Here is a 26067-nt window from a genome sequence, read left to right on the forward strand (position 1 = left end):
AAAGGAAATGAGTTGGACCTGGAGAAAATTGAACAGCTGACCGGAATGTTCGCAGTCAACTGCAGGTCTCACCGACAGTGGATGTAAAGTCTACACACCTAAGTTTAACCAAATAAGATATACAATACTGGCATTTTTAAAGGATAAACTTTCAAGGAGCACTCGAAATCCTACATTTACATTGTCTACTTTGAATTGACATAATGCTGGTGAATTTTAGTATGGAAGTATGAGTCAAAGCAACAAAAAGTCAAAACCCGAAAGAGCGATGACTCGTCTAACAATTCCAGTCGTAGTTGGAAATCCACGTCCAGGTTTTCGCACGGCCCGCGTGTGCGCGAGCCTGAGAGGGCAGCAGCGCTGCGTGAAGGCAGCAGTGGGAAGCAGAAAGACGATGGCCGCCTCTCTGACTCTGACCCAGGTAACACTCTCGTCCGAACTCTACTTGTGACGGCAGCCAGCGCTTCGTGTCCGCCGTCTTCTCCGCTCGGAAACCCTTCGGTACCTGCAGAGGACTCCGGCGCACTAAATCGCGGTCCCGCTTCGATTCTTTTGGTCTTTTTTTCGGTGGGAAGTTTACAGTGCTTTGCTTGTGACTGGGAAAAGTTTGTGCCTAATCTCTTCGGGGACTGCGTTAGGGCGAGGCTAGCTAGCTAGCTTGCTAGCTCCCAGCTAGTTTGAATGCAGTGTTTTGGATCCGCTTTATGACATTTGCGAGAACCGGCGTCACCTTGAGAAGCTTCCTTTTTAATTGTGTTTGAAATTGCCCGTTGTGACACACCAGGGCCTTGTTTTCACTGCGTATTTATTGACTGGTGCTTCAAGTGGCGTGAACGTGACATGTGTGGCAGTGCTGGGGGCTGTTTTGGACTGTCATTTTCTGGACAATCAAGTCTCTGCTTGCGTTATGGAAGTGCAAAGACGACAACGTGGGTCGATAATTGTTGGAGCTCCACTTTCGAGCCTCTCTTAGCACACCGTCGTTTATCGTTGCCATTAGGGGTAAACGCCACCCTCGATTTGGTGCCTTGTGACATTTGAGTGGGCTTTGGCGACCAAGCTCCCGAGCTGTCAAAAAGTCTTGTTGCGGGTGTCACCACGAGGTGCTACCTGAGCCGCTGTTGCCTCTAACAACACAAAGGAGCTGAGTGCATGACCACTTGAGTGGGTTCATTGCTGCGACAGCTCGGGTAATGTCGTCTGGGTAGCCAGCAAACAAACTGACTGTGTGTCCACTACACAGTAAGTAGTGAGTAATTTGATTTAAAACAAAATACAAAATAACAAGAAGCATGATCAGATATTTCCCAAGAAGTATTACAAACTACAATGATCAGAATCACCTTTACAGAACAAGTATGTTAAAAGTTAGGGCTGAACAGTTAATCATATTCAGATTGACTTTGGAATGGAGTAAAATGCATTTTTTAAATTTCAAAAGATGCAGTTTGGGAAATTAAAAAACTGTGCTTCATTTTGGTTGTTAGCCTTTAATTTTTAGTTCATTTGATGTGCAATTTTCTAAAATTGAGGAACATTTTTTTTTTTGCAGGTTAATCCAGTTGATCGCAGTGAATTAAACAAGGGTTTTACTAGACTGGTGATTCTCAATTTTTGTCACGATGTGTCCCACATTTTCCTATAGTTGCAAAGTTATGGCCCTTTTTATGCAAGTTAAGCACTTCTATTGTTTTTTTTTAATTGTCTCTGAAAATACATGTACAATATGTTATATTTTCATTCACAGATTCAGATGAGTTTTACATGCCGTCCAAAGCATATCACTCAAAAACGTAATGCTCAATTAGTATTTTTTTTAATAGAAATCCGATTCAGATTTATTTATTTTTTTGTTAGTAATCGTTCACATTACATAGTAATCCCAAAGTGACCCTGATGCGCAGAAGAAGAAACCGCGTCACTCCCAACACAACTAAAATTGGTCCAGCTTGTAGGGCCGTGTCTTTTCATCATCTCATATCTACAGAGGAGCGATGCGGGAGGAGCCAGAAATATTTTGGGGAATTGAGGCTTTTCGATGTCTTCATCTCTTGGAGACGTCTACTAAAGATGACTTCACTTTATTGCCACGCATAATAAATGAACCGTTTGTGTGGCTGAATTACCGCTATCGCCACAAATGTTCACTGTATGGTTCATGTTTCAAGTGGGATTAAATTCAAATCAAATATAAACTCAAAGCAACATTGCAGATTCACGGACAATTGTCCGTCACCCTCCCAAGCACTCTTGGAGGCAATATTTTTGATGAGATATAGGTTGGATCTGTGTAACCTGTCCGTTCAGACTGTGGTCGCGTTGTACAAAATTATTATTTTTCAAAACTGGTCAGCTCAATATGACGATGTCTTATGAAGTATTCTGGAGGTGTCGACATAATTGACAGCTCAGTCAGGATCAAGTGGACGAACTCGTACAATGATGACTCTTGTTTGCAGCCACAATTAGTTCCAGGCACACTATTGTGTGAAAAAACAGGCTTGGCCATAGTGAAGTGTGTGTGCCCAGTTATTCGGCTGTCAATTGAGAGTTGCTAACGTTAAATGTTAAGTGGTCAACCAAACGCCGCTGAGAGATCCAGAAGATCTTTGCTTTACTGGAGTGATTTTGGCAAGTTGTGTAAGGCGCTCATTACGCAACCCGCTGTGTTGTTCTTCACTGCACCTGCTCCTCTTAAGAGAACATCAACACATCGGGTATATGAAGAAGGAAGTGCTGACTTCCTCTTTGCCCCAGCTGTGGATGGTCAGCCATGAAAAAGAGGAAAGTGACTAGTTTTGGGAGGATATGACATTTGTACAGCAGACTTCACTCCCTACAATATATCCTCAGTTGTGTTATTTTGTGTTCTTGCAAATCATTGAATCATTATGCTGTTAGGTAATAAGGAAACTACACCTTTTAAACATCAATTTATCTATTAACGTATATTAAGTTCTTACCCTTAGCCTGGGGGCAGTGGCGGCGGAAGACATGCCGCATCGCCAACTTAGTCTTCCGCCGCGGCTTCCTGACCCGTAGCCTTTTAAAAGTGCATGCATTGACGAGAATGTCTTCATTCTTCACAAAACAAGTCTAGCAGAGCCTTTGGTTTCTTCAAAAATCCAAATATCTCGTTGGATTGACCCCTTGATGACTACAATAGTTACGAATTAATTCATGAAGCAATTGCGGTAAAGAACACGTTCAAGAGGGTGACACTCAGCCTGTTTTGTTTTTACCCTACACTTTAAATATCTGATCGTTTTAAAGGAATGGTTTTTTTTTTTGCAAGAGATTTTAAAATGGATGTCCATCAATGCGGTCCTGCAATAAATGTTTGTTGTTCTTCCTCAACAGCTCTCCAGTGGAAATCCCATTTACGACAAATACTATCGGCAGGTATGAGCATACATTATCAGTGTCAAAGTCCTGTTTTATGAAGAGCACAAAATAAAAAACAAAAATCACCCATCTCCAATCGATCAATTGAAGTCGGATTATCAAATGTTATACACTCAACTGACACTTCATCAGGTACACCTGCACAATGGAGGTATTAATTTAACAACATTCACGTTATTGCAGTTGCTGAAAACATCACACCCGGAAGCAACTCTCAGTATGTAGTACAGCCACAATAAAAGGGTACCGCTTTGAATAATTTTTTGCACAGCTCTAGTATTGAGCTCATTCGATTGTGCGCATATTCTGGACCTAATGTTGTGGCTGGTGGGAGCATGATGCTGAAGTACATTAGCTTCATATAATAGAATCATGTTTCACTTCTTACTTCCTGTACAGCAAGTCAGACTATGAAATAATTATGCAGCCCTCTGCCCACTATAACAGTGGGCGGGCTGTGGCCATCATGAAAGGCTGCTTACTGATGCTGTTCTACTACTGAGAATGGAGCTTTGGTTTTATTTGTCAGTCTTGTTTTAAATGCCTTAGGCTCCCACATTCTCAATTTTTTATTTTTATTTTTTTACATCTGCATTTGTTTCCAATATTGCTTTTGGGTGACTTGTGGACCAAAACAATTTGGCACATGCAGAATGTTACAACTATGATTATCTATAATGGATTATATCTTTGGCTTTGCGTGCCTTCCTGCAGGTGGATCCCAGAGGCAGCGGGAGAGTGGCAGCAGCTGACGCAGCTCTGTTCCTGAAGCGGTCGGGCCTGGCAGACGTGGTTCTGGGCAAGGTAAGCCAAGCCTGAAACCGACCTGTTAAATGATGCTCTTTGCATACCCGTGCGTTGTTGGTGAATCATAAATGTCCTCTACAGATTTGGGATCTGTCTGACTCGGAACGGAAGGGTTCTCTCAACAAACAGGTAGAGGGCCATTAGAATGTATGTTTTTGTTTTTGTTTTTTTTTTACAAAATGGTTTACTGTAATTTGACGTTATCTCCACAGCAATTTTTCATCGCCCTGCGCTTGGTGGCTTGTGCTCAGAATGGCCTGGAGGTGGCACTCAAGAGCCTTAATGTGGCTGTTCCACCCCCCAAATTTGTAAGTCGTCAACCTCACAAATCACTGATCCGATACATGTCCCTACATTCAATTTTGAAGTCATTATTATTCTTCGTACATGAAAGAATGAAGCCAGTTGTATTTGTTCCCAGCAGGACACAGCCAGCCCGCTGTTAGCAGGGGCCTTAACCACTGATCTCGCCTGGGTCGTCAAGGTATTCGCTATAATTCCATACCAAGAAAAGAAAACGGCTGCAATATGTCACCACTATACTTCATGTATACTACACACAACATACAACTTGTATGTAAAATGTATCAATTTCCATGTTGTTGTTCTTTCAGCCTGAAGAGAAATTGAAGTTTGACTCCATCTTTGACAGCCTTGGTCCGGTCGGAGGGATGCTAACAGGAGACAAAGTCAAGCCTGTCCTGCTCAACTCCAAACTGCCAGTCGACATTTTGGGCCGGGTATGAGCTGCCTGCCGCGCTGTTTTAATTTATTGTAAAGCAAGGAATTCCACATGGGAAATGCGCTTTTGGAAATTGAACAAGTTTTCCAATTTACTTGGAATAATTTGATGAGTCGCGTCATCAACATCAGCAAATGCACCACTATGCTGAAGCAAGTAAAAAGGATGTGTTCTTATGACTTCAGGGTGTCATGATATTTTTGAGGAAGTGACAAAATGAATGTCTCAGTTTACATTCTACACAAGTTTGTAATGATGTTTATGATTTTTGTTTTGAAGGTGTGGGAGCTCAGTGACATCGACAGAGACGGCATGTTGGACAAAGATGAATTCTCTGTGGTAAGAAGTGAGGATAGCAAACACTACTGTGAATCTGGTCAATATATAATCAGTCATCCAATTCGAGGCTCGTCGTTTAAGTCCAGTGGCGGTTGCGTCAAATTATCTCACACTGAGAACTTTAATGTTGTATTGTCATTACTGCGGAACGATGTAAAGCAATTCAGCGAGTCTATTTTCAAATGTAGTCGAAGAAATTGTGAAATAACAACAGCGAAACAAGACTTCTGTTTCGGGAGCCTGCCCACGATGTCAGTCTTCGATGCACGCTGTGCTATGGAACACAAGATAAGACTGGCGGGTTTGTGAAACAGAAATGCAGCTAATTAAAACGGCGTGATTGTGAGCGGCATTTTTCAATCATCTGTTTATAGTTTGTCTGTACCGCTATTTAAAGTCGTTACGTTCTGTTATCTTGAATATGAGATTTTTTTTTTGAATGGCTTACAGGTTGTGAAAATCCACTTCTGTAGACTATTTTACTGCAAGTGTGAGAACTTCAAACGTTGGAACAATAATTCTCACCATCTTTTATGCATTTTATTGTCAACCTGCCCGGTCAGGCCATGTATTTGGTGTACAGAGCCCTGGAAGGAGAAACTGTTCCCATGTCTCTCCCGCCTCCCCTGGTTCCACCCTCCAAAAGAAAAAAACCCTCGGTGCCTCCCGTGATGCCCTTGTTACCCTCGCCCCCCTCCATCAAAGACAGTCGCGCCTCCCATGCTGGCTCTAAGGCCATGCCCCACCCCCCTAAACCCACCCCAGCTCCTGCCCCGACGCCAGCAGCCGCCCCTGTGAGTACGCTACCGGTGCATCCTGCCGATTACAGCTTAATTTTGTGTCAAGCGCTTTAAAATGATTTCAAACTGGATAGCGCAGTGTGTTTTTCAAAAGAGCAAGACCAAAGGGAATGTGAAGGTAAATGATGTTACGGTTTGAGCATGCATGAGATAGTTCGACTCTGGCTTGTATCATTTGAGTTGCCGTTTTCGTTGAATGCACTTTTTGGCATCTGCTTAGTGGGTGGTGTCGCCGGCGGACAAAGCCAAATATGACGAACTCTTCAGCAAGACAGACGGAGACATGGATGGCCTGGTGTCTGGAGCCGAAGTCAGAGATATTTTTCTCAAAACGGGGCTGCCTTCTGCTACCCTGGCACGCATCTGGTAAGAAACTAAAAACTTGTCTCATTTTCAATTTGGATCCTCACCTGTTGTGAACTCGATTTCTCCTAAAAATTGTATAGTAGCAACCACTCTTAAGAAGAACCGGTAACATAGAGAAGCATATTTTAAGTAAGTAAGTTGAAGTGTTAGTGTAGACCAAGGGTGGCCAAACATTAATGCATGTTGGACCATTGCCGCAATTTTAACTCATTCGTAGATGAAGTTAAAAACCTCACATGGTGCAAAATCCAATACAATCACTTATTAGATCTTTGTGTGAAAAAATTTTTTTTAGATAATTTTTTTTTTTTGATAAATTAATACAAAATAATTTAAATGAATGAATACATTTTAATTCCTCAATTCATATTCCCAATTCCCACAATTCCCACAATTCATACCATATGTATCAAGTTAAAGCTGAGCAGGCCATGCCCCTTCGTCTTAGCCTTTTTAGTCATTTTTTTTAAAGTAAAGTAAAATGTCTCTGGATGGAAAACTGACACTGTTGTCTCTCGAGGTCCGGAAAAATACAGGGCTTATAGGTTTTCCCTAATTACTTTGTGTCCTGCTGCGTCTGTCTGCTCTGTTGGCTCCTGTTATAATCGTCGAACACAATTGTGATCTGCCGTGGCCTTGGGCGTTGATCATTAGTCTGTTGTGTAACCTGCGCCGTCCTTCCCTCAGGGAGCTTTGTGACATTGGCGACATTGGAAAACTGACTCGAGAGCAGTTCGCTCTTGCATTACATCTGATCAATCAGAAGTTGACAAGAGGTCTGGAGCCTCCGCAGAGCCTTTCCCCGGAGATGATCCCTCCCTCTGACAGACTTAACATCAAACAGGTGTGATTTGCCTATTTCACTTCACAATTCGTTGGTTTCCATTCATGTGATAGCATACAGTTTAGCCCTGCTGTTTGGGGATAGAGACCCGGTCGGTCCGTGAATAGCAAAAGTCCGCATATGATTGACGGCCATTAAATGTTGTTGTTATTGTTGTTTTGTTTTTGTTTTTTAATTGAAAAGAAAAAAAAATCTGTCACTATGCGAATCCGGGATTCCAATATGGGCCTTCAACAGTGATTTCGCCAATCAATTAAAAGCCCTCCCATCCATTTTTGACCACAAAATGGTGCAAATTGTGATCACCTGTCAACAAACTAGTTTAGTTTGCAGTTGTTTGACAAAAAAAAAAAAAAAAAAGATCTGCCTTTGTTGACAGAATTACTGAACATGTAACATTTTTAACATCTGAGAGTCAGAACTGAGTGCCTCTTTGTGCTGCTCAGTGATGTTCCTATTTGGATACTTTTTCTAAAAGGGTACATTCTTCACTATTTCTCCTGCTTTGCTTAAACTTATTTTTGGCTTGTTTTTCCTTTGCTGTCATTGCAACAGTTTTTTTTTTGTCCCTCTCTTTCTGCACTTCACATTTTTACTCTGCCCCCTTCTTATGCGGATGGAACCGCCTCCCCGAGTGAGTTTACGCTGTCCATTTCATTCCTCCGTATAAGTCACCTCACTTTCTTTTTCCACCGTTTACGTGCTTGTTCCCCAAAGTCAATATACATTGAGTACAAGTGTTGAAGTTTCTGTTCCTATTTTTTTTTTTAGCCCCACATCTGGTTAGATGCCCATTGCAGGACCACTGCATACATTCGTGTTTTTATCATGTGCAACTTTTCTTCACCAGTGACCTCATCAGTGTAGTTGTTGTTCACTTTGTGTTTTTGTGCCGTTACGTAACTTGCTCGTTGCTATGTAATATTCAGATCCATGTTCACATCTGCTGGCTCCTTGCCTCCAATTAACTCATTTCTGTGCTTCCTTTGCTCCAGAACAATTTGGCCAACCTGGCAGCTGACTTCTCTGCCATCAAGGAGCTGGACTCTCTCAGTAATGAAATTGTCGAACTACAAAGGTACGATTTGTATGATAGTAAAAGTCATGCTAGCGATGCTATTCAAACATTTCAGTACTAAGTTGTTCCGTAATCATCGTGTCATACTGTTTATTTTTCAAGATGCAAATATGGCGCCTCAAGTACAATACGTTTCTATGATTGCATGATCTGCTCTGACCACTAGAGTGCAGTGTTTTCCATGAATTGACCCACACACTCTGAACTGACAAGAATGACTTACTAATGAAGTAAGCAGAGGCTTCCGCCTGTTTGGGCCCCACCACTTGAATGCTACAAATTCAAGATACAATATTCAAAGGACCTTGCTACTTCCACGTCTGTCTTCACCACACTGCCTCCATACCTCCGTGTGGAAACTATGTGCAGGACCAACTATATTGTAATCATTAATAGCAAGAGGTGTGTGCTTTTCTTAGTAGCTTCCAGCTGATCAATTTCAATAAATTACTTGATGCTGCGTCCCTTTTCTTGAGTATGCGGGGAAGAAGCCTTCCCTTACTTCCACTCAAGAAGAGGACGCACTTAAGTAACTTCCTGCAGCAGTGCGATGAAGATGAAGAGGATGGATATGTACTGTAGGTCTACTGGTGGAAACTGTTCTGATGTGAGAGACACTGATAAATACTATATCTATATATAAAAAAAATATATTATAATAATGTCTTTACCAAGATATTCATACTCATTTGATTGAAGCTGCATTAAGTTCAGTATCAAAATAACAGAAACAGCTGCCAGTCTGAGGATAAACGTCGACACTGTCCTAACTTTGTTTTATGAAAAATTAATCTCACTTTCCGGTACTAAAGTCAAGCATTTCAGACATGGCGAATCAGATGACAGAAGTATGAAATAATTTAGAGGCAGCGTTGCGTGATGTCCTGTCTGCATATACAAACAAACATGCTCGGATGCAAGTTTAATGGATGTGCAGATGATGCAAGGTTGTCTTTGTTCAGATTGTAAATGTATTGTTGGATGAATATCTCTCAATCAATTATCAATGTAGCTCTTGTATTGGATCTTATGAAATTGTGCAGTACATAATGCCTAATTTACCAACTTTTGCCACAAGCTATTAAAATAAAATGCACTTAGAGTTGCCTTAATAAAGCTCCGTTACAGACTTTGAGGCGGAAAGAGTAGGATATAGGTTGGTCCTTCCGCTCCTCCTCCCTCATGCCATCCTTCTGCTTCTCACCTCTCATCTCCCACATACTTGACAGATCAAGCACTAGCTCGCTTTCTCCGCTTCGTCATGGCGTCCGAGCCCTGTCCTTATTCGATTCGCATTTCCATTTAAATCAAAGGTCATGGTTGTCCAGGAAGAGCAGGGGGTTGCGGCTGAACACCGAACTGAGAGTTGGCTATGGCGTTACAGTCTTGGAATCATACCTTCTTTGTCCTCATTGGCTAAATGTTCCTATGTGTTCTGCTGGGACCGCAGGGAGAAAGCCACGGTGGAAGACGAGATCAAGGAGAAAGAGGCGGCCATCAGTGAGCGCAGCAACGAGGTCCAGGTAAGACCGATTTATTGACCAACTGTTTAGTTTTGACATCGCAATTGTTGGAACATCCCATACTTGTTTTTGTCACGTGCTTTTTTAGGATATTATTCTAGGCAGGACAGTCAATATTTAATGTGACTGCTTTTGTTGAAATAAGAAATACTGAAATAGCACGAGCTACCTCAGATGTTTGGTGAACAACAACGGAGTCGAAGGGGCCGGTGTCCTTGTGTGTGGGTGTGTCGGAATGTTTCACGCCTCAGATGGGAGCCCTATTTTGGGCGATAGTGCCTTAAAGGGCCCGTCTGTTATTTCAGTGAAAAATGTGGGAGTCTTCTCAAGGGACTCTTGTATTGATGTGGATCTTATATTGCTTGCTTGGCTTTTTCACTGCACTGTATCTATTTCTACACAGTCATTATTGACCTGATACCTGCACACACTCCCACATAACTTTCAGCTCACGGTCATTTCTTTCTGGTGATGCTACATTTGGATGTTAACTGAAATTCTCATTTCTGGAAACATGTATGCGAAACCCTGCATATTCGCTATTTTGGGGGAACCTATCCTCGCTTTTGCTATTAAAAAAAAACAACTCACATATTCATGTTTTTTTGTGCTCAGACCAAAGCCAGATCTAAAATAAAAATAAAAATATTGCCAAGTTGAAAATTAGCTCAGCATATGGGGCTTTTGACTTTTGTAACCATTCCCCTCATAATGATATTTACATGAACAGTTACTGAGATGATGTAAACAGTTGGAGTTACTCGGTGTGTAAATCCAGTTCCATATTTGTATTCTCTTCACTGGGATTGAAAATACCTTATTTTTGTTCAGATGGTTTATGAATGAGAAGCTGTTGCCATTTTTATGCTCATTCAAGGACATAAAACAGAGTTACGATGCAACAATTCATTTCAGACCTGTAAAATTATGTCGAATCTGTAAAACTGTCTATTTCAGCTTTGTATAATTAGTTTTTTCTGTCAAACACACACACACGCGCGCGCACACACACACACACACACACACACGAGTTCAGCTGCAGTGTAAGGGTTAACATCTTGATTTCTAATAGATTTGTATCATGAAAATTTGTGAACGTTTCTGTGAAAGCCCCCGTTGCTATTTCCGCTCTGCAGATGAGTCACAAGTGTCAACTGAAGTTTAACTGTCAATATATGAGCGGTTTGCATTCTCTTAAGCCTTGATATTTTGCTGGTAGCATAGCAGAGGAATGCAGAATTAGTAGCATTATGGTCACATACTGTGCACTAAATCTGGTTATGTGTAACAAGTCCTCCATATTTTACATTTGTTCTCTTAAACAGCTTAAAAAAAAAAGACTTTTCCCAAGTTATATTAATTTGTGTTGCCGATTTAGTTCCATAATGACAGCACCATGATTTCCACAGGACCTGCAGGGTGAGGTGGCAAGAGAAAGTGAGGCACTGCAGCAGCTTCAGACTCAGCGTCAGAAGGTCCAGGAGGCTTTGGAGGAGCTGGACCAACAGAAAGGCTCACTGGAGGAGCAGCTGGCCCACATTCGCCAGCAGACCAGCCAAGAGAGCCAACTGGTGGGTTTGGCAGAAGGCTTTTGTCACCTCCTTGAAAACCAGCAGGTTACAAAAGATTATTACAAGCACTTGTTGTTGGCGTACACATGTTATGAGCATATTTTAATTATATATTGTAATCAAAGGTAGGAGTACATTTATTTGATTGTCGATTTGGCCTTTAATTTATCATCATTAAAGGGACATCTGCAGAAATTTGAATATCTTGAAAAACTCACTATATTTCAGAGGTTTATTCAAAATGTGAAAGTCATTGTTGGCTGGTTTGTCATTTAATGACTGTAAGCTTTCACTACACACAGAGTGAAATATTTCATGACTGATGACACATTTTCTGATTAAAGTATCAAACTTCACCATCCCAACAAATGTTAATATAACAAACAGAATTCACTTTGACAAATCAGTTATTTTCACATATTTAATGTATATGTATAATAAGTTCAGCTTTTTCATTGAGCTACCAAAATGAATGTTATTATATATTATTGAGATGTGCCTGTATGTTGTATTAAAAATAGCCATTGTTAATCCAGCAACAAAAACCAAACATAATGCAAAAAATGTATTTTATCTGACCCAATAATAAAAATACAAATATTTTAAAATTTGTTAGCCCGCAGTAACAGTTTTTTCAAAGGTCGAGGGGAGCGGGGTATTTTATTTCTGTGCACATTTTTCAAACTGAGTAATTGTTCAGAACCATTAATTAATTTTTCGTGTCCTCTGCTTTGAGCCTCTCAATAGTAATTATTCTCTAATTTCTGTCATCCTTCACGAAAGTAGACGGATTTATCTTTTGTCTTTAATCATTGACCCAAATTTACTCTGCGTCAGATTACATCGCTGCAGTCGGAGCACGAGGAGCAGGAGCAAAGGATATGTCAGTACGAGGAGGACCTGGTCCAGGCTCGAGAGGAGCTTCTAGCTCTGCAGGAGGAGAGCAGGAAACTGCAGGACAAGGTGCAAGCCGCACAGGAGCAACTCACACCTCTGCAGGAGTCTGTGCGCGACTCCTTCACACAAGTTGCTCAGGTCAGATTAAAACGTCCCAACCTGTTTCACTAGTGTATTGATTGTCGCTCTATAGCCGTACTGCGCTTCACTTTTAACGTTCTATCCGCACTGCTGTTCAGGTCCAACACAGACTGAATGACCTTCAGGTGGAGGAGAGGTCGATGGCAGCCCAGCTAAGCTGGAAGAGAGCTTTGGAAGACGACTCTCCTGTCATGGTCAACGGATCGGCAGGGCCCACGCCAGAGCTCTACCGCAGGGACCCCTTCCAGGAGGACCAACCTAAAGAGCAAACGGAAGATGAACCAGCTGCTCCCTCACACCTCCAAAAAGAACTCTCAGAACAAACAGAGAAAGGATTGAAGGAGGAGAAGGAGGAAGAGCGCCCCGAGACTCCAGAAGAGGAAAAACTGAAGCCTGATGCTTTGGATGACCTCTATACTAGCTTGGCCTCCTCTGACAAGTACACAATTCTGTCGACGCGTCCCAAGCCACAGGAGAAAACTGTGAATGTAGGTAACTATAAGGATAATTGAACAGTCTGAATGTTGACATAACACACCTTCCTCTGTGACTTCTCCAGGAACACAATAACCCTTCACCTGATGTGTCCTCGGAAGCCCAAGATGATGCCGTGGCGTCACCTAAAACAAGCCCACCTAAGGTCAAGGCTTCTCATTCAATAATATTCATTCATTCATTTTCCGATCCGCTTAATCCTCACAAGGGTCGCGGGGGGTGCTGGAGCCCATCCCAGATGTCTTCGGGCAGTAGGCGGGGGGACACCCTGAAACGGTTGCCAGCCAATCACAGGGCACACACAGATGAACAACCATCTGTGCTCACACTCACACCTAGGGACAATTTTAGAGTGGCTGTCAAAGGCCATCATGGCTCTTCAAAGGATGGCGGCTCTCTAAAATGGTCTATCTGGGTAGCAGCCATTTTCCACTTGACTGGTCCCACACACAAGAGGAACTGGTATCCCCTAGCAGCTGGGCCCGACCGGCCACGGGGTGTGGGGAGAAGGAGATGAATGGACTGGATGTGTCGGAAATGGACTAATGGCAACCATGAAAGGACATCTATTTGGATCAAGAGGTGCTGGCACTTTGTACTTAGATATACCCTTCAAAAGATGTCTGATGGTGCAGTTACTGCTCAGATGTTAAGAAATGTAAGCGCACCAGCTCATTAATGGCACCACTTCATCAAACACTTGACAGTCAAAACAAGGCATCATCACAGCTGGGCCCAGTCGTCCCTGAATCTTCCCAGACTAGAATGATTGACCAAATCTCAACGAGAACCTTTTGTTGTGTCCCAACGTACCTGATCATGCAACAATGAACCCAAATGTGTCAACCCTCAGGTCTATCTCAGGATGCATTGACATAAATCATTTCTTGACACCACATCAGAGAAGTTGGCAGTCTGTAAATTGCCTCTGCATTGACAATACAAAAGAACCCCGCCGACATTGAAGGAGTTCATCAGTGTCTATTGACGGCTGCAAAATTACCTTTTCCCAAACACTGTGCATGGTGCCCTGGATATGAACCCAAAAGAAGTGAAACGTGGATGCAAGCAATTTCATTTAGCGCATCAAGCGAGAGCTGGCGGAGCTGCCCGCGATAAACCAGCTAGGCGCAGCGTGGGGGGGGTAATAATTAGCTCGCTGCAGCGGGGTAACATGTTTGCACCCCGTCCTGCTGTGAAGCTCTGTAATTGGTCCCCTCATGTGGCACGATCAGGCCCTAGAACAAAGAGTTCCCTGAGGGGTGGTTCATGCTGACCCATGCTGAACCCTTCAGAACAATGGCAAGCAGGAAGCATTTGCAAATTCTGCGATGTCTCTTCCTGGGCTGACATGGTAGGCACTAAAAAAGCAACATCAGTACCCACTGATAGAAAACAAGCAGTAGGCCTGGATGCGTTGCTGTCTGTCTGAAATGATACTTTTCCGTCACATGCCATTCCAAAGAAATGGACAGCGTTTCGCAAATGGTGACCATGCGGCGGAGGGCTAGTGATGTCACATTGTCTGCGTGCATCGACGATCCACGAGCTGTTCACCTGAAATCAGCTGCCAAAACACTGACTGAAATCGTTGACTGCTGTTGTTATTTTTGCCCTGCATCGTTTCCCTACATTTTTGTCCATCTGTAATTTGAGATTGTGTCCAGCATGTTTGACGTTAACATGCTACTGGATATGTGTGATTCAGAGACACATAAAAGTATGTAGCCATACCAGCATTTATTCCATACCTTGATAAGTGTCTTGATATCCATCCATCCATTTTCTGATCCGCTTATCGTCACAAGGGTCGCGGGGTGTGCTGCAGCCTATTCCAGCTGTCTTCAGGCAGTAGGCGGGGGACACCCTGAACCGGTTGTCAGCCAATCGCAGGGCACACAGAGACAAACAACCATCCACACTCACACTCACACCTATGGACAATTTAGAGTGTTCAATCAGCCTGCCATGCATGTTTTTGGAACATGGGAGGAAACCGGAGTACCCGGAAAAAACCCACACAGGCCCGGGGAGAACATGCAAACTCCACTCAGGGAGGCCGGAGCTGGAATTGAACCCGGTACCTCTGCACTGTGAGGTTGACGCGCTAACCACTGGACACCAGGCCGCCCCATTCAATAATAATGATGATGAATTGATTTATAGGGTGTTAATTGTTTGACATTGCATCACACCTGTGGAATTTGATGACACTAACCCGTGAATTAATAAAATACAAAATACAGTGTACCTCCGCATACACTTCAGTATGCGCAAGTCCGCTAATGCACAGATTTTTTTTCCAATCCTATCCCAGCATCGGCTGTAATGTATTGTCATGTGAAGTCGTGAGAGCGCTTGAAAGCAGTTGAGGCTAAATGTATTTTCGCCAGCAGAGGGCGCCCTTGCTTCATTAAAGTTATCTAGGAACGAAAGACAACAGGAAGGGAACGAAGTGTGATGCTGGACCATTTTGGTTATCACGATTTTGAAGTTGTGAATCGTGAATTTGTCCAAAGTGACTCAAAGCCAACACTTTTCAGCAGGTGTCATCACCAGACCCAGAGGTCAAACAGGAAGCTGCAGCCTCGTCAGAAGTCATTCCATCTTTATTACCAGCTCAAGCGCTTCCTCCACGCGCTGCGCCGGCCCAAACCAGCCAGCCATCTCTGCCCGAGATGGACTTCTTCCACGCAGATCCATTTACAGAACGTGAGCCCCATCAGATCTATGGCATGTGTCGTTTATTATCTTCTGATGCCGCAGCTTTGAAAATGTGACATTTGTTTGATAGATGATCCGTTTAAAGATGACCTCTTTGGAAAAGTGGACACTGCTGGTAAGTTGTAGAAAGCAAATACCAAATGCATTGGAATCTTGGAATCTCCGAAGTCTAACACGTTCTCTTCCATGTCGATGTTTCTGTAAGAAATGATGTGAAGTGAATTCATTTGTTCGTGTGGCCATCATAAATCCTTCATAAACTGTACCGGCAGCATTTTAACATTCTTAACCGTCAAACTAGCATAAAGACTGATGCTGATGACAAGCGCTGTAGAAAATAAATGGGTTGATTTTGTGTTCGTTACTATGCTCTTGCCTATATGCTGGTACTTTTCAAGGATCCTGGGTGATTATTGCTTTAAACTAAAAAGAAAACCACAAGAACCTGATTAGAATTTAATTGCCCCCCACCCCTTTAATAAAAAGAAAATGCAAATAACAAAGACATTAATCAAAACATGTTTTGCTCTTTAGAATTTTTCCCCCTTCTGGGATATGCTTTAGTTCTCCCCAAAAAATTGTCTTTAAAAAAAAAAATCCAGCATTAACTTGCATCATATTCCAGAGAATTTTATGTTTTGTTTTGTTTTGTTTTTTTCCCCCCCAGATCCATTTGGGGGAGATCCTTTCAAAGGGTCAGACCCTTTCGCTACAGACAATTTCTTCACGCAAACCGCCAGCAGCCATCTTCCCTCAGACGACCCTTTTTGTGGCTCCACGGACCCGTTTGGGAACACCGCTGATGCGCCAGAGCCAGACCTGTTCGCGGCCAAGCGCAACGATCCTGCCTCAGCAACAGCGACAGAACCGGACCCTTTCACCTCCCAGCCTACGAATCCAGCCGCACCAGCCGCAGATCCCTTCAGCTCTACGGGCAAAGACACAGCTCAAGCAGACCCGTTCCCTCACTCGATTAACGCCACTGGTGATTCAGATCCATTTGGTTCTCAGTACACAGGCAAAGATCCGTTTAGCACCTCTCCGCCCAGCGCTGGTCTGGCATTGGTGAGTCCACTGTAAGACATTGAAAGACACAAACTCATGTTAGATTAATTTAACATTTATTTTTCTTAGAAGGACCCAGCAGCAGCCAATGACCCTTTCGCTCCAGGTGGTACCACAGTGAGCGCCAACTCGGACCCGGGTAGGAATTTTTCTATGCTGCTATCTTGTGGGGATACCTAACACCTAATATGTTACAAATGTTTATTGTGCTCTTTGATTAAAGATCCGTTTGCTGCTGTGTTTGGGAATGAATCATTTGGAGGGGGCTTTGCTGACTTCAGTGCCCTGACGAAGGTAATGTTTATTTTCAGCATTGTGATTGTGCCTTGAATTTTTTTTTTTTTTTTTTTTTTTTTTTAACAAATGAAGCTTCAAATTTGCTTCATGAACCAGTTGTATTTTTTTTGGCTCTCGATGCCACTGTTGGTTTAAATAAAGAGGGTTGAGAAATGGTGAGTGAGTGTTCTTTCAGCCCAATGATGAACAGAGATTCACACTGAGAAGAATCAAAAAATACAGCTGGTACATGAAATGAAACCAAAACACTGTGACTATTCCGGAAAATGAGTCATTTACAAACTCCTAACATTGCTCTCTGTATGCATTTGCTTGAACGTTGCAGTCAAACGGCGCCGATCAGTTTGGCATCAACAATAAGAACTTGTTCCAGGTCGACAGCCAGCCCGCCAACACGGAAATTCCCCCAGCCCTGCCTCCCAAAACGGGTACGCCCACTAGACCACCACCTCCACCTCCAGGTCAGTACAGAGTCGTCAATGATGCAATTTTCAAGCAGCTCAATCAGAAGTGAGGAACGCTATGTAGTGGATTGTTTGTTGGAATTCAGATTAATTTATTGCTTGTGCGTATACAAAAAAATGCATGGGAAGAGGACCTTGATAAACAGTTTCATATTGAATCGCAATATTGAAGGGAAAAAAAATATCTCAAATTGTCAAAATTATATGTCAAAATCATTCAGCCCTTGTGGGAAAGCAGCTTTAGCATGCCTGCGTGACCATCTAAAATACGCACTCGCTTGGTTATCGCAGGTAAGAGAGCCTCCCTCTCCAGAACCGAGTCCGCCGACTCCTTCCACCGACGTGGCCACTTCCCTACGCAAACTTCGGGAGAGTTTTCCTCCTCTTCCTCCTCCTCCTCCCTGCCTGCTAAGGATCCCGCAGCCGACCCCTTCGCCCCCTCTTCCCCTCCTCGTCAACATGTTCAGGAAGCTGACCGATTTGCCAGCTTTGACAAAGTGAGCATCACCTCCTCATCCTCTCCCTCACCGCCACCTGACTCTCAGTAGGCACACACACACACACACACACACACACACGCACACCTTCTTTCGTCAGTGCTTTTCTCTCAATCCCTCCATCCACTGCCACAAGAAACCAATCAACACTTTCAGGAAACTGTGTGGACACATTCCTTACATATACTTTGATTTTCCTTAATCATCAATTTGGTGGAGGGTTTTTTTTTGGGGGGGGGTCTCATGGGGGGGTGTAGATAAAGATGAATGCGTTAAATTATTATTAGTGTTTTGTTTAGACGCGCCTGTATGTAAGGATGTGGTGACACACTGTACAATATACTTTTGATACCTGGGCGTTCAGCGGTGATACACCCCACGTAATCTACCTTTTAAAACCAACACAACATGACTATAGAAACCATCAATCTTACTCAACGCAATATAACAGCACGCACCTCTACTATGACGGTACATCATCTGGAGCCATTCAGAGTTGGTATTTATCAAATAGCTTGACTAATCCATTTAAATAAATGCATCATACTCACATGAGATGCTGATTATTCAAGGTGCGAATAGGTGCTGATCTCCACAGAGGCGTTGTTGTGATCAAAGTTAATTGACCAGTCATTGGACAGAAAAATAATGACATTATTGAGGGCCACTTAGCTGGCAAACAAAGATTTAAAATATCTCAAAAACCTGATGTTAGAAAAGAGAAGACATTAGGATCACATTAAAGCCTCATTAAAATTTGCTGTTGACCAGAGTTATCTGACTACATGTGTTGTTCCACCATTCGTGTAAAACTGTCGATGCTCACCATTAACACGTCAATGGAATTTTCCATTTGTTAGGCCCTCGCTAGCTTAATGCTATCTGAAGGCACCGTAGTTTGCTTGTTTTCAATCCCCAAATGTAGTTTTCTTTGAATTCAGTTTGACAGTAAACTTCAACTGCAGGTGGCATTAAACCCCTTGGAACTTCTTTTCTGATGAAATATTGCCTCGCCGCTGTTTATTGTGAAATGAGTTGAATTGAGTTCACGGCCACCATACAGCACCGATATCGCAAGCCAAAAATCGGCCAAATGTCCACGAGTGTCGGGAAAAACTCACAAGTTAGGTAACTTGCGTCTCAAAGCAGCGCTGTAGTTTGAATTGCATTAACCAGCACTACTGATTCTGAAGGCCTGGGGCAGATTAGATTGACCAAGCAGCAAATCTGATTGGACAAAAACAAATCTCACATACAAGTACTGCACAGGAAGAGAAACACTTCAAAATCATGAGAACAAACATTACAATTTAGGTTGCGAATGTAGTTCATTGCTTCTAATAGTGTTGAGGCCACAGACCAACGCTACACATCTTGCATGCTTTGTTACATATGCCAGTCAGTCGCACGAATGCTGGGCAGTGAATGGAGGGATGATGGAGGACGGGGATGAAAGGAATTTGAGGTTGCTTGTCTGGCTCTCATTCGCCATCGCAAGTCTCATCCAAACTTAATTTTAATTCACAGCTTCACCCCAACTGATGATGCAATTATTAATTCCTCTTGAGTCTCCGGTACAGTACATGTCATATTTCCAGCAGTGCAGTGAAATGCATTTTACAAAGTTTTGATGGCACTGCTTCAAATTAATAAATTGAAAAAAAAGGTCCTATTGTAGCAATGCAATGTGGGATGCATGATTTCATTACTGCCACTCCTTCGCAGATCACATGATCATACCCGCATGATGCCTGCACGCCTTTCCTTATGTAGCTAGTGCTTTTCGTGTGTGTGTGCGTGTATGTGTGTGTGTGTGTGTGTGTGTGTGTGTGTGTGTGTGTGTGTGTGTGTGTCTGTGTCTGTGTCCATGTCCTTACATCGAAAACTTTAAATAAAGAGTGAAATCAAGGGCGCCCTCTTTGACTTCTGTGCTTCTATCTGCATGTAACCGCATGAGCTTTTGCAACATGACTGTCAGCCAAACTTTCCAATTTATTTATCTATTTATTTAATTGTGTTAAATTCCACCGTGACAGTGCCACATGCATTCATTTTCATACAGAACTTAAGTCGTTCAAAGCAAGTACATTGGAATCCCCTGAAAGTTGATCGCAATCCATTCTGTGATGCTGGTTGACTTCCAATCCCGCCCTCCTCACTCCCACCCTCCACTTGAAATAATGGAAAGTGAATTATCAGTTGTGACGCCATCACAAAATACAGGAAATGCTTATGTAACATTTTAATGTTGCTATTTGAGGTGTGGTGCTCATTAAATGAAACTGGTTATTAATTGGCGAATGGCTTTGATTAAAGCAGCGGCTGTTATTTAAGGAAAAACGTGTATAGCATTGAAGTATAGGTTAGGGCCTCTTTTATAACACTAAATCAAATAGACATGTAAATATCTCCCATTGTAATAAATGCCATCCCTCAATTATCATCCATTTAAATCAACGCCTCACCCCAGAGTATACTTTGATGGTGACATACAGAAGGCACCTCTCGGAAGCTTCCCTTCCCTTTATGACCCAGCCACGTTTCCATCGAGGGGCGCGTGTGGCCACTCAAATAAAAATACAAATAGCATGACATAGCAACAGGATAAATATTTTGGGGAAGAAACACAAATGTTTTGAAATCCTTTCTGTCTCCTTTTTAAACTGCAATCTACTGGGCTTTATAGTAAAATATCACAATTAACCTAAAATGCACTGTAACCTATACAGGTGTGCCTAATTTGCATTGAGAATGCACGTTACAACTGTTCAAAGGTCTTTTTGCACAACTTGCTGTTCTCTAACAAGGAGCTGAATTTGCAACAGGTGTTAATTAAGAATTAGTCAGTAAAGAAGTATTAAACTCTTCATTGTGCTGTTCACATTTTGACATGAGGTGACATGTAACAAGTGAGCAACACTATCTTGCTACAGTGAGGCTTCAAGCAGCGGAAGAGGCCATGGGCCATGGGCTAAGAGCACGTTGTAACAGAGAAGACTGTAAGAGTCACAGAAAGGCATAAAAGTGGCCGGCCTTGGAAGATTTCATGGATCAAACAGTTGTGAATATTCAGCTCTTTTTCAGAGAACGGCACTTTGTGCATTAAGCACTGACACTTGGATATATTCATTCAAAAGTTGAGAGAAGTTCAAATGAAATATACCTGTTTGTCGTCCCTGTGAAATCTGGGCGGCAACAGGTGGGGACACAGGTTAATTGGACCTTCTGACATTTCCAGACGTTATTGTTTCTCCACCCTGAAAAGCCTCTATTCAAAGTAAGGCCTCCTGCAATAACACACCTTACTTCAACTAAACATGAAGTACTCTCTGTAAGGAATACGGTATTAAGGAACGTCATCCCAATTTTGATCCTACTTTAATCTACCGGTACACTGATCACATGCTATGTGGTCACTCCTCCTCTTCGTCTTCATCATCATCATCATCCTCTTAAATTCACTTAAGTTGATTTGCATGATTTGTTTTCATCCTCCATCGGCATCACATGTGCTGGCCGTGATAATGCATGTTTTCTGTTTTGGATTTTCTTTTCAATGTCTTAACTGTTGAAAACTGTTGTCCTTTTCTCACATGTGATACACACAAAGATCACTTGATTAGGTACACCTACATCAGGGATGGGCAACAGGCCTGTGACCACACTGAGGGACCCCTTGATTAATGATAGATCTTTTTTACAAACTCAAAAAATATTCCGTAAATACTGACGAACATTCAACTACTTTTTAAAAAAAGATAACAGGAAAATGTGGTGAATCTTCCCAAAAAAAAAAGTAAAAATCCAAAATATGAAAAAAATCCATGAATATGCAAATCTGCAGGTTACAAACTGAAAATGCAGGGGTCAACTGTAATCTTAAATTGTAATATTACCAGTCACCATTAGATGGCAGACACGTTTTTGTTCCACTTCCACCAGGTCTTCTACTGCCCTTTACAACAACGTGAGTACGCCTCATTGTTTTATTTTATTTTTTTGTCGATATGGAATAATATACAAACATCGTACCACAAGAATATTAAAAACGTGAGTGACTTGATTTGTGTGAAAAAAATTACAAAATAACTTCTTGGTTTCTTGTTCAGCAGTTTTGTGCCGTCCTTGAATGGTATTTTTTATGCGAGACCTCTTTGCCCTGGATTTTTTTTATTTTTTTGAAACAGTGTGAGGATATTTTGTTGTTTGCTGAAAACCCTTTGTTGTTGGGTTACTGATGTGGATCTTTTATACATGCATTTTTGTCATACATCGCTTTAGAAAAGCGCGTGGTCCTCACAAATACGTCACGTGATCTTAGTCAGCACCAGGATCATTATGCAAATATGGGTGCTGTGAGCAGCAGAGGTGATGAGGGATTTTGATGCAGACAGGTTCAACCACTAGATTACAAGAATTTCACATACTTTATAGGACGGTGGTACCAAGCGGAGTCACTTTGAGCGACCTTTACCAATGCACTTTGAGCTCTTTATTGAACAGGACAGTCAAACACACAAATACAAAATAAAGACGCTAACGCGGAACTAACCGTCTGCTTAACGGAGACCCAGACTTTGGCTCCATCCTACTGATGACATTGACTTTTTGTCACACCCAAAGGCACACAACACACTAGTGATCAGCGTGTTTGTGTGTGTGACTTGGGACGTAATATTAATAAACCCCCTTTTTTTTTTTTTTTACATTGTCTGTTATGTGTTGTGTTTTTATAGATGTATTTTTTAAATTATTTTACATTATGAGAGCTATTTTCCAGTATTAAAAAAAATACCCCAAAACTGATTTGGTGCCTTGAGATACGAATGCTCCGATTTAGGTTATTTTTTGAAGAAACGGGCCGCCTGTATCTACCCCAAAGTCAGCTGGGATGGGATCCAGCACGCCCGCGACAATCGTGAGATGATGGCTGGATGGATCAAATGTAGTTTAACGTCGGGTGTACAAAGTATAAATTGGCAACTTTAAAAGAGACAACGTTGGTTGATTAATCGGTCGGGCCCTAAATATTACTGCACTTTATTGAGTCACCTACAGTAGTTGTGAAAGTCTTCTTCGATGGTGTCTTCATGACTGTATGACAGTGCCTCCGGAATCCAAGTCGTGTACGCCAGAAGTAGTCGCGATGACTTAATCATGATGGGCAAACTGTGCATTTTTCCTTCTTAATAAACCTCTTATAAAAATGTCTGTTGTTTTTGGAGGGAGGCCATAACAGATTAATGGCATTTCCATTCACATGCTCACGGAATGAATTAATCCTGTAAATCGGAGTACGACTGTAGATCATGGTGGCGGCACCATTTTTTTCTTTTTTTTTTTTTTTGTGGCGTCAACCAACATCTCAGTCACAGGTCACAATCCTGTTAACATCCTATGTGTGTCTTTTGTGTCAGTACCCAACGGAAGAAGACATGATCGAGTGGGCAAAACGCGAGAGCGAGCGCGAGGAGAAAGAGCGTCTGGCCAGGCTCACCCAGCAGGAACAAGAGGACCTGGAGTTGGCCATCGCTCTCAGCAAATCTGAACTCTCCTGAGGGGCTTCTCCCCCTCGGCCATCACACCCCACCCGAAAAAAACCTCTCTCCTCCACTTTTCCCTCACCCCGCCCCGGCACAGCCACACGTGGCCTGTTTCAGAACCAAAGCGTCTTGGGGACCCTGTAGGACTAATTCAGCACGTTCTTGGACTAAAGCAATGTTGTCCTCCGGACTGTCTTTTCCATCCTGTTGTGAGGATGAACGGGGAAAACAGTGATTTTGAGAGTTATGTCCCTTTATGACTTACTCCAGAATGTAACTTATTCTAAACCTGCACTCACACTTCTAGAGCTTTATCCACTAACCTAACGCACTACAGTCCATTTCAGAACAGCTCTTGCTCGTTTTGTGAAGAATATTAGCAGTAAAAAATGTGTCAAAGTCATCCAACTGGAATGTAGAAGCCATCATGACTGAATGTGATTTTTATCTCCTTCCCCTAGCCCCGCCCTCCCGCCCAAACCCGATGACAACAAGCAGATGTGAAGTGCATGCCAGGTTCTTACTAAAAAAAAAAAAAAAATTATTAAACCACATCCGGGCTGTAAGCCCAGCATGGTTTATCTGAGAAAAGCATGAAACAAACGGCATCCAAATTATTGTGATATGAAGCGAGCATTAAGATTCAACATGAGTCTCTATATTTGCAGATGTAAACTAAATGTAACATTTGAGAAACTATATCGTTGTTTTGCGGCATCTTTTTAAAGACTGTCATAACTTGAATTTTGATTTAGTTTGTTTTTTTTAAATTTTATAAAGATGTCAATTAAGGGTGCACCGTCAAGGTTTGGTGTAGCGACAGTTGGGCCGCGCTCTCGAAGCCCCATTGCGTCTGCCTTTGCTCAACGCCACGACAGACTCCACTTGAACGCTGCTTTCCTAACTTTGTACAGCAAAATGGAACAAATGAATGCATAGATCATTAAATGTACACAACTCTATCAAAGTTATCTCCTTCCCTCATTAGTGACTCAGTGTCTGAGTGGCAGCGCACACACTTACATCACCCACCGTCTACTGTCATGATAAATACAGTTCTGCTTTGAGATGCGAGTTAAATTATAATTCTAAACACTTGTAGGTCAAATAATACTTCTTTATTTAAATCTGTGGGAATATCATCAGTTAATTCCAGCCTCACAAAAAAAAACAATGTGTAATGTGATTCCTAAAAAGAAAAAAATGCATTCTATATTATTCTTCATAAAAAAAAAGTACCGTTATGTCAACTGTTTTTGCCATAATACGATGGACATTGTGATGCTCTTATTATAGAGTATAGACACTGCCCACCTGCGGGCAGTATCATACAGATATATGGATATAAATGGAGGCGATGACAACTCTTCAGTAAGGTGTGGTAATATTAGTCTTTCATCACAGAGGATAAAGAATATATGCCTTGGGAGTATTATATTACCCATGCATTGCTTTGTCTGTGTTCAAATATCCGTGGCATAAAAGGTTATGACTCTGTGATACCAATGTTAGCCCATTTGTGGTGTTTTGAATTGTTAGCATTAAGATAGCCGACAGTTATATGAGAAAGCTGAACAATGGCTCACATCTAGAAAAAAAATGTAAGTGAGGCCACTTATCTTGTACTACTTAGAATGAAAAAAAAGTCTTAAATTCTTGCACCACAGCTGTTCATGTTCCTCTGAGGACTAAAAAGAAAAGGTTTCCCCATCGCTGGGAGCTGTTTTACAAAATCAAGGCCTATTGTCCAATAAAACGGCCAGTCCTCCGCATCTGAGTAACTAACTTTTAAAACTACTAATCCATCAATTTGTGGTGTACAAGTAATAATACGATGAGACGATTAATTTGGTTTCACTGTCATAACGGCTCTCCGAGGGAAGAAGTAACTCCAACGTGGCCCATGTCAAAAATGAGTTTGACACCCCTGAACTAAACTTGTAGTGAATCCACTTTGCATTCAGACCCTCCAAATTATTATTGATAAACATGTTAAATGAATAGCCATCCAGTAATTTATCCCCCAGGCGTTGTAGATATTATTTGAATTATGTACTCGCGTGTGATTTCGAGGATGATTTTCAGGATGAGAAGAGGAAAATAAAGGCTCTCCCTCTCCTGCCTTTCCCCTCTTGCTATTTGTAGACTGATCGAACACTTGTAATTTCCGCTTTACATGTGGTGACTCCCCGTCACAGCTCACTTGTAATTTGTGTAAATAGAGCAGCGCACAGGCCAGGCCGTTCCGCCCACATTTATACAGACGCATAACCACTATGTTGTTTCCAGGCATGTTCAGAAATCATATTTTCTGACAAATATGTAACACGCTAAATGGAAGTGGAATAAATAAATAATTGCTTATGTGTAGTTTTATTGTATTTAAATAAATGCCCTCAACATGTATGGATCCATACTGTATAATGTAATATGGCTTTTAAAAAGCAGTAGTGGTCATTTTACAGTATG

At 42.1% G+C, this 26067-nt stretch overlaps 1 protein-coding gene across 5 annotated transcripts; it reads left to right on the forward strand.

Moving 5' to 3' along the window:
• The first annotated feature begins 253 nt into the window (after window positions 1-253).
• eps15 (epidermal growth factor receptor pathway substrate 15) lies at window positions 254-24559 on the forward strand. Of its 5 annotated transcripts, none has more exons than XM_019896583.1 (25): window positions 254-421; window positions 3361-3402; window positions 4120-4209; window positions 4294-4341; window positions 4425-4520; window positions 4634-4696; window positions 4827-4952; window positions 5234-5293; window positions 5857-6087; window positions 6314-6459; window positions 7147-7303; window positions 8299-8381; window positions 9832-9904; window positions 11314-11475; window positions 12313-12510; window positions 12612-13001; window positions 13073-13153; window positions 15552-15720; window positions 15803-15847; window positions 16400-16797; window positions 16867-16936; window positions 17021-17091; window positions 17420-17555; window positions 17850-18055; window positions 23473-24559. In XM_019896583.1, the coding sequence occupies exons 1-25, from the start codon at window positions 269-271 to the stop codon at window positions 23611-23613; spliced, it is 3435 nt and encodes a 1144-aa protein (XP_019752142.1). In that variant the 5' UTR covers window positions 254-268; the 3' UTR covers window positions 23614-24559. The 5 variants fall into 5 exon arrangements, with proteins under 5 accessions (XP_019752142.1, XP_019752145.1, XP_019752143.1 ...); XM_019896586.1 differs by having other exon boundaries at window positions 16870-16936; XM_019896584.1 differs by having other exon boundaries at window positions 15555-15720.
• The last annotated feature ends 1508 nt before the right edge of the window (window positions 24560-26067 follow it).

The sequence above is a fragment of the Hippocampus comes genome, unplaced genomic scaffold (genome assembly GCF_001891065.2).
Source record: "Hippocampus comes isolate QL1 unplaced genomic scaffold, H_comes_QL1_v1.1 scaffold22, whole genome shotgun sequence".
Classification (NCBI taxonomy): domain Eukaryota; kingdom Metazoa; phylum Chordata; class Actinopteri; order Syngnathiformes; family Syngnathidae; genus Hippocampus; species Hippocampus comes.